Source organism: Amphiura filiformis, chromosome 3, assembly GCF_039555335.1.
Source record: "Amphiura filiformis chromosome 3, Afil_fr2py, whole genome shotgun sequence".
Taxonomy (NCBI): domain Eukaryota; kingdom Metazoa; phylum Echinodermata; class Ophiuroidea; order Amphilepidida; family Amphiuridae; genus Amphiura; species Amphiura filiformis.
This window is the reverse complement of record NC_092630.1, coordinates 86,141,463-86,150,260: the sequence shown is the minus strand read 5'-3', so window position 1 is coordinate 86,150,260 and position 8,798 is coordinate 86,141,463. Positions and strand designations below refer to the sequence as shown.

The 8,798-nt window shown below is 35.9% G+C and overlaps 1 protein-coding gene across 1 annotated transcript; it reads right to left on the bottom strand.

Annotated features, from left to right (window-relative positions):
* Positions 1–585: 585 nt before the first annotated feature.
* LOC140147791 (uncharacterized) lies at positions 586–3,277 on the bottom strand. The gene is made up of 3 exons (XM_072169537.1): positions 3,089–3,277; positions 1,488–2,811; positions 586–896 (listed from the first exon to the last, which is right to left on the bottom strand). Exons 1-3 carry the CDS (start codon positions 3,236–3,238, stop codon positions 589–591), a joined length of 1,782 nt encoding a protein of 593 aa, XP_072025638.1. The 5' UTR covers positions 3,239–3,277; the 3' UTR covers positions 586–588.
* Between the last annotated feature and the right edge of the window lie 5,521 nt (positions 3,278–8,798).

Sequence of the window (8,798 nt, the reverse complement as noted above, 5' to 3'; positions counted from 1 at the left end):
ATACTAAAATGCAGCAAACCTTACGGCGCACAGTTCATTCATAAATTTCCACTCGGCAACAACAGATCGCCTCAGCATCCAATCATAGACAAGTGCGTGCAACGCAGTAAATACGCGATGTATCCTTACAATACGCGCTCGTCAAAGGTTTACTGCATTTTAGTATAGAGCGGTTATAGTGTTGATTTTTACATTACATCTGCAGGTGTTCTTTGTGCAATGCCAATATTTCAGTCTCAGAATCTAGACAATTAGAAGCTTCTCATCATCAACGTTTCATAAATATTGAACGCAATACACGGATCTTTTATTTTTGACGAATTTTTTCTTTATTTGTACCTGTTTAACAATCATATTGACCGTTCGTCAACATGGTCAATGAGTTGTATGAGGGAAACAATACAAACAACAAAACTAATTCGGCAAATTAAATAATAAAACATCTCAGTTCCGCGATCTGCTAGGTGAACTCAAAGTCATAACGTAAAATTGTTTGGTACGCCCATTTCCTTTTTAAAGGAATTTTTATTTAAGTTGCAGACGTTACAAGAATTAGGCATACAACACAAAATTTATCATTGCTTATATCTATCGTTTTTTGGCATGTTTGGCGTTGTATCTTGATACTTCTGCCTGTCCCCAACTCGTTGATTTCATTCTGTAAGGACCCACATTAGAAGGCTGCTCCGAATCGGCTAATGTTTGTGGCAGACTAGTGCCCTTGAATCTCAGGTAACGACAGTTGCGTAGATCATGCACATCTTGTTGAAGATGGAAGCCTTCCAAAGAATTACCAAATGTACGGCTGTGTATGGTAGTTTTTAGTTTTATTGCTGGTAAGGTGTCCTTAGGCTCAGTAACTTTAGGCTTCGGAATGCTTGACTTATTGGATTTATCTGTTTGGAAAAAACGGAATAAAAGTACAAAATAAAATAGATACAGGCCTACAACATGATGAATACGTCTGAATTGCATTACTAAAAGCCTTGAGATTTGAGTTCAATTAGAGATTAGGTCTGATATTAATATAAGATACGCCCGTCCTCTCCAAACGCAAATTTGTGCTCTGTATCGTGTTAAACAAGGAACCTTAAAGAATCTTCCACGTTTTATATACCATACCATTTCAGGGTATTTTGTACCCTATATTCTGTACCATATATAAGATATTAAGCTAAAGAATTTGGCGGGATTGCAGATTACCAGGTACGTGATCGTGCCATTAGTTGTTAGGATTTATAATTATACCTGTGCAACGGCTTGACAAATAAAACAATATTATCGTAATTATCGTAACCTATGACTGAGATATCATGATAAGTAAACTGATTATAGATTACAACCATTGGTATTAGTTCCGTAGCAAAGCCCCAGAAAAACATCAAAACATTTCCCATTGTTAAATGTACGTTTTGAATAACAAGAAGAGGGGAAAGGAAAGGTGAAGAAAAGGGGAAAGGGAAAGTATTTATAGATATAATACTTACCTATGTGATCACTGACTTGCCCGTAGAAATGCTCAAGTTTTGTCTGACGTGGTTCCACCTGTGCCTGTTCCCATCGCAGTGCTTTCTCGAGCAAATACTGAGACTTCTTCGATGGCAGCTTGAAGTCATTTGCTGCTGGTTTCACTGCGACGTCACTCGAGACGAAGCTTCCTTGACTGGTCTTGGTATACTTGACCACACTCTCAACAACAGGTGGTTCGTATTTGGGTATAGTGTATCTCCTGGTATCTGCAATACTTATATGATATCTATGCATATCGTCAATTAAAGATTGTCTTTCCTTTAGTTTCCGTCTTTTCTTGACACTTTTCGTACTCGATGTAACAGAATGTTTACGATTGTGTGTCGCAAGTTGTAATGGATTATCAGTACCGTTATTTGCATTTGCCATTTCACTAGTAATCGGTGGCAATACTTGGTTTGAATTCATATTATTGTTGGTTAATTTGTGCGATTGCTGCTGAGGTTTTTCTTTATCTTTATCGTATTGTTTTGAGTTAATTTTGATATTTTTAAGCACAGGTGTCTTGTTCAGTTCTGGCAATAGATGAGGAGAAGACGTATCTCTTACAATGGCGATCTTTACAGTACTCGGGGATACAGTACTACCCCTATCTAGACTTGTTCGACTTTGACTAGGAGTCCACATTGTATTAAATTCATCCTCATTGGTTTTGTCCACCATATCTGCATTGTCATCGTTCTTGAAATCATCTTCTGCATCTGCAGCAGTTTTTGGCTGCTGAAAATGCGGTGTACTTAACGCACCAGCTGCTCTATGAGAAATGTCTTTAAGGTTTTCATTGGTCTCTTCTGCCTCTTCAATTCCATTGGCTTCTGATACCGCAGCAATGATGTCAAAATCAGTTTGCGGCGTGGAATAATCCTTGAAACCATTCTGTATGACGGGTAGAACTTCAGATTTATTCATTTTGCTTATTGCTGGAAATCCAGAAGAACGTGTCGGACGTTTGGGATCTAATGGCTCTAATGATATACTACGCTCGTGCTTTCTTTTTGAACCCATTGCTTGTCCGTCGGTTTTACTCTTGAAATCAGTAATTTCTTTAATTTTAGGTAGTTTTTGTGTCGTTGATTTCTTAACTAGGTTATCATGTTCTGGTTTGTTGTCATAACTAACACTGTTGGTTACTCCTATTGCTAATGATAGCATGTCCAATTCCATAGCTTTCTTAAGAGCTTCTTCCTTCTGTTTCTGTGCCCTCTCTCGTAACGTTTGTCGGAGCTCCTCTTGCTTTTTAATGTGAGTTTGTCGTTCAATTCGACGCTTGTCGTTTTGTACCTGAAACAAGACAAAATAATAAGAAAATAAGCGCTATATAGCCCAAACATACGTACCAGTGCGTGTATCCAGATGATGACATGATAGTGAGGCAAATGGATACAAAATTCAGATTTTAATAAATTCTTATTTATAACTTCTCCCAAATCTCAGATATTGTCAATATGCAGTATAATACAAAAGTATATACAAAACAATAACTATAACGATATTTGCATATATTAATAATATTTTATTTCCTTGTAGTTTTTTATGCAAGAAGTAATTTTATTCTTACCTTTATGAGATTCCTGAAGACCTTTTGTTGGCCATGAGATAACTTATGAACAGCAATATGTTGTTCTTTATACCAGTTGTTTAGTTGCTTTCTCAATGCAACGGAATGGGCAAGATTTTGTGCGCGAACCTCCGTGCTCAACTCCGACATTCTCGTGTTGCGAAGATGTCCGATGTTGTCTGGGTTCCTAAATCCTTTATTCATTGTAGCTTTTACAGCCATATTGAATAAATCAAATTTTCAAATAAATATTATATCCAATTTCAATTCAAATTATCAGTAATGTTCAACGTCTTCTTGGTGTAAAGGATGACCACAAACAAATTGGTCAAACGTCACAATCAGATTCAATATAATATTGAAATGAGCAGTTAATAACATGCGTCTCGAGGCGAACAATATTGAAGTAATTTGAAAATATAATTAACGGTTTCATAATTAGTATCCGTGTTTTTTCCATTGTTCTTCATAGTTAAGAATTAGCACAATTTTCTTTCATAATGTAGCTGTAATGTATTGCGAGTTAGTGAATGCGGAATCACAAGCGCCGATCTGCTGAGCCACCTTGGTGCAATTGTCATGTCGCTAATGAAACTGTCTTAAAACATAGCAACCAACAGCAGGCTACAGTCCGTCTCGGAAAAAACTGTACCATCGGATTTTGTTGTTGTTGAGAATTTTAGTACTGCCGCAACAAAACAGACCAGAATAATGTATGGTATTAAATGATAAAAATCACATATTTTCCGTTCCGTTGAATTTCACAGTAATTATGAAAATCAATCCATTCCACGCGGCTAGAGTCAATAACTTAGTGTAAATTGAATCAGTGTTTGATACTTCAGGTTACTATGTGGCTACTACTAGTATTCTAAAAATCAGTGCACACCCCCTATCATGCCTATAAAGAAGTTACCGTACTTTCAAATCCGAATTCAGCTACAGGGGTGTGCATCTATTTTCTGGAACAGCCCATTGCTGCATTGGATCCACGGAAAGGATTCCAAATAAAATATCATTGTAAAAGTCTTAGATTCCAAGAACGAACCTATCAATTTTCACAATTTAACAAATGTATAAAAGCTGTCTATGTAATTGGTTAAATTATTCAATCTTATTTTGGTAAGGAATTATACTCAAAAATTACAATTTACGACGGTACGATTTCTTTCAGAGACGCACTGTAGCACTAAGCTTCTTTACAAAAGATGCCAACCGACCACCTGAGATAGCTATTTTTAGCAGCATTCATTATTGGTGAGCAAATATAAATAATTGCTGAAGCTCGTTTTGTTTGCCCAGTTAAAAGTTTTGTTAGCAAAACAAATCTACATCTTGTAATTTCACCTTGGAATCAGTAGTCAGACATGGGTTGTTTATTTATAGATTTTATAGCAATATTTTCATTGTATTTGACTTTTGAAGTAGGTTTTAAATAAAATTATATTTTATTTTGTCAAAAACAGTTTCTTTTGTGCTATTATGGGACTTCTAAGGTTCAAGGCGAACATCATTTTACAGAGTATAAACAAAAGGAATATAGCCAAATGCAGACTTAGGAATAGGTGGAATTATTGTTAATTTATAATACATAATTTAGTGAATTTTGAAAACATATTTTTTGCAAATTCATTACTTTTCATTCATCTATCTTGTTTTTATAAATTATATTTAAACACTTTACATCATGCATCATACAGCATCAAAATCAGAAAGGAAATGTATATCCCGGGATGTATATAAGAATACAGACCACAGTTAATGATGTGTACCCAACTTTGAAAACAATCTTTAAAATATTTACACTTCCTGATACGAAAAATAATCATTCCCTGTCGCAGGTAATATCTAAGACGTTCTTATGTCCCCCCGGGGGCCACTCAAATATGAGAGTGTACGCATGCGTGACTAAATTTTTTTCAAACACCCCCTAAACGAGTTTTACACTACCAGCAAATTTAGCCCCTTAATAAGGTAATTTAGTGTAGAATTTACCCCCTAATGAGTTTTTGGCTGGTGAAAATGCAACAAATGTACCCTTTTTGGACTCATAATTTACGGTACCAAAATGTCCAGTTTCAGAAAACTACCCTTATTCTTGAAAATCAATGTTTTTTAGACCCTAAACGCGTCACGCGCGTAACTTGCCTTACCTTTTTTTGGTCACGCATGCATACAGACCATTTATGTGAGTGATCCCCCCGGGTATGTCCCGCATGATATAACCTTGAAATTATGGGAGCAAGTTGGTACTGAGTCGCAGGTAATATTCTAAGACGTTCTGAAATCTCCCTTGATATGGCGTTAAAATCAAGACATTTGATTATGAGAACAAGTTGGTAGTCGCAGGTAATAAGTCGTTCTGAAGTCGCGCTTGATACGGCCTTAAAATCAAGACATTTGATTATGAGAACAAGTTGGGAGTCACAGGTAATATTCCAAGACGTTCTGAAGTCCCGCTTGATACGGCCTTTTGACATTTGATTAAGAGACCAAGTTGGTAGTCGCAGGTTATATTCGAAGATTTTCTGCAGTCCCGCTTGATACGGCCTTGAAATGAAGACAGTTTATTCCAAGCGCAAGTTGGTAGTTGCCGGTAATACTCTGAAGTCCCGCTTGATATGGCCCTGAAATGAAGACATTTTGATTATGAGAACAAGTTGGTAGTCGCAGCCCAGCAAACACAAAACATGGCGGGTTATATAAAGATCATGAAAACGTTTTGAAACGTATGAAAACACGCTACAAAAATATTTGTAACAATGTTTTAAAAATGTTATTGTAAAATATTTTTGGCGAACACTTTTTGCCAAATATTTTGTCAACACTTAAATAACATTATGTTAGAATATATGCAGTAAGTTATCATAAAATGTTTTTGAATATTATGAAAACGTTTTAAATATACAAAAATATTTGTAAAATGTTTTAAAAATGTTATTGTAAAATATTTTTGGCAAACACTTTTTGCCCAATATTTTGTCAACACTTAAATAACATTATATGTTAGAATATATGCAGTAAGTTATCATAAAATGTTTTTGAATGTTATGAAAACGTTTTATACCATTTACATATACCCTTTATATAACCCGACATTTAAACGTTTTCTGGCAACCTTTTCTAACCTTTTGCGAATGGTGTCGAAAACGTTTTTTGTTTGCTGGGAGGTAATGTTCTAAGTCGTTCTGAAATCTCCCTTGATATGGCCTTGAAATCAAGACATTCGATTATGAGAACAAGTTGGTAGTCGCATGTAATATGCTAAGATGTTCGGAAGTCCCGTTTGATATGGCCTTGAAATCAAGATATTTGTTTGAGAACAAATTGGTAGTCGCAGGTAATATTCTAAGACGTTCTGAAGCTCCGGTTGATATTGCCTTGAAATCAAGATATTTGATTTGAGAACAAGTTGGTAGTCGCAGATAGTCTACTTTCTGAAGTCCCGCTTGACATGGCATTAAAATCAAGACATTTGATTTGAGAACAAGTTGGTAGCCGCAGGAAATGTTTTGAGATGTTCTGAGATCCCGCTTGATATACTACAGTAGTGAAATGAAGACATTTGATTATGAGAACAAGTTGGGAGTCACAGGTAATATTCTAAGACATTCTGGTGTCCCGCTTGATATGGCCTTGAAAATGAAGACATTTGATTATGAATGTATGAGAGCAAGTTGGAAGTCGCACGTAATATTCTAAGGTGTTCTAAGGTCCCGCTTGATATGGCCTTGAAATCAAGACATTTGATTATGTGAACAAATTGGTATAGTCGCAGGTAATAGCCTATTCTAAGACGTGCACAAGTCTCGCTTGATATGGCCTTGAAATCAAAATATTTAATTATAAGAACAATAGGGATAATAAGAGCTCTGCCGATCGACATATTGAGTGACCTTGAAATGTTTTGGTTCGACCAGATGGTGCTTTTAAGTCTCCCAAATTCCCAGGCTGCTAGTCTGGTACGACGTTTGACATCATACACCCGTGCATGTCTACTGTGGGCACATTCTTTTATTCAGAAAAACAAAGTCTTGTACTTTGTTAATTGGTGTGTTTTCAAGTATGATGTCTTTTGATATGATGTTACATTTCGTAAGGTTTATTTTCATCCCCCATTTATTGCAGGCTTTTGACAGTTCATTTGTGGAAATATGGAGCTTATAGAATATAATGTCCATGATCACGACCCTGGTACACTTTGCGATATGTATGAATCACTACGTTATCTGTTCTTATGAACTCTGCCCTGCCGTCACGAAAGAACGCGTGGTAAAGACAGATGGTATAACGACAACATCAACCAGGAACGACGCGTCAGAAGACGTCTGGAAGCAGGTGGCACTAAGGCTCGCTCTGTAATAGACTATGATGACGCACTACTCGATCAGGAAGACAAAGTTAATAAAGTCATTGTTCAATCTAAGCAACAATTCTTCACTGAAAAGTCTTAGCTCAAATACTAAAGATATGTGACCGGACACTACGAATCAGCCGTAAAGTTAGACTTCTCCGTAGTCCACTTGCCCATTTTGCATACTCTGGCTATTACATTTAAGCATAAAACGCTGTTTTGTATTAATTTGGGTGCAATTGATAGATTCACATCTGATACTGTCAGTCACCACACTCCCTCTGTTTGTTAGCTTCCCAACTCTGGCTTCCCAAGTGGACTACTTGCGGTTGCTATAGGGGAAAGTAACGTCATCTTGAGTATCGTCATTGCCAAAGGATTTATTTTGCTGTGGAAATACAAACTTAGAACTGGGCATTTTTTCAGAATGTCGTCTGAAACATTGATTGCAACAGACCTTTATAAGCAACAACAAGATTGATGGATAAGTACAATTTATAAATATATCCGTATATTTTATTAATTGTAATTTATTGTATGCATTCATGTTAGTATACAATTAAGAATATTTTACAATCATACGCTACTTTAAATTTTGTTAACTTATACAAACAGTTTTGAGTGTATTGCCGTTGTGTATTCGTGTAAGAACTGGGGGAATATCTTTTTGGCCTTGAGTCTTCCCGACTAGTAACAATACGAACATTTTAGTGTTTTATTGTAATCAACAATTAAATAATGACAATATGAACATACAGTTATAAAACGTTAATGATTTCAGGTTTGAATAAACCTACAGCTATTATCCAAGCTTGTTTATGCTGGAGTTGATCTGAAATAACAAAACATTGACCTATATATACACAATTTTTCACTGACAAACTGTATGTGAGCACTCAACCATGTATTGTCAATGCAAACACACCCCCATGCACCAAGTACCAGACCTGTTAAATGGTGTACAGTATACATGCTGTGGTCCACTTAGGCTTAAAACAGGGTGTTTCAAGAAATTCCTTATTGCACCAGAAAAGATTAACTCTTTCCTGATTGGTCAATAAATAAAGAGGACCTCCCTTTATCAAGGGATGAACTTTTTTCAAACAAAAAAAAATCATCGAGATAAGAACTACAACTGGTTGAAGTGACAGCATTCTGTACATCACTCACCTTCGAGTTGGAGCAAATTTCTCAAAATGAGTAGTGATTAATGTTACCAAACTTATGTCATGATGAAATATAACCATCATTTTTGAAGATAAAATGTGCTGATCTTATTTTGAACGATGTTTAAGACTACCACTATTCATTTAAAATAATGCATTTATTGTTCAGCTCCTCTATGGAGATATTTTC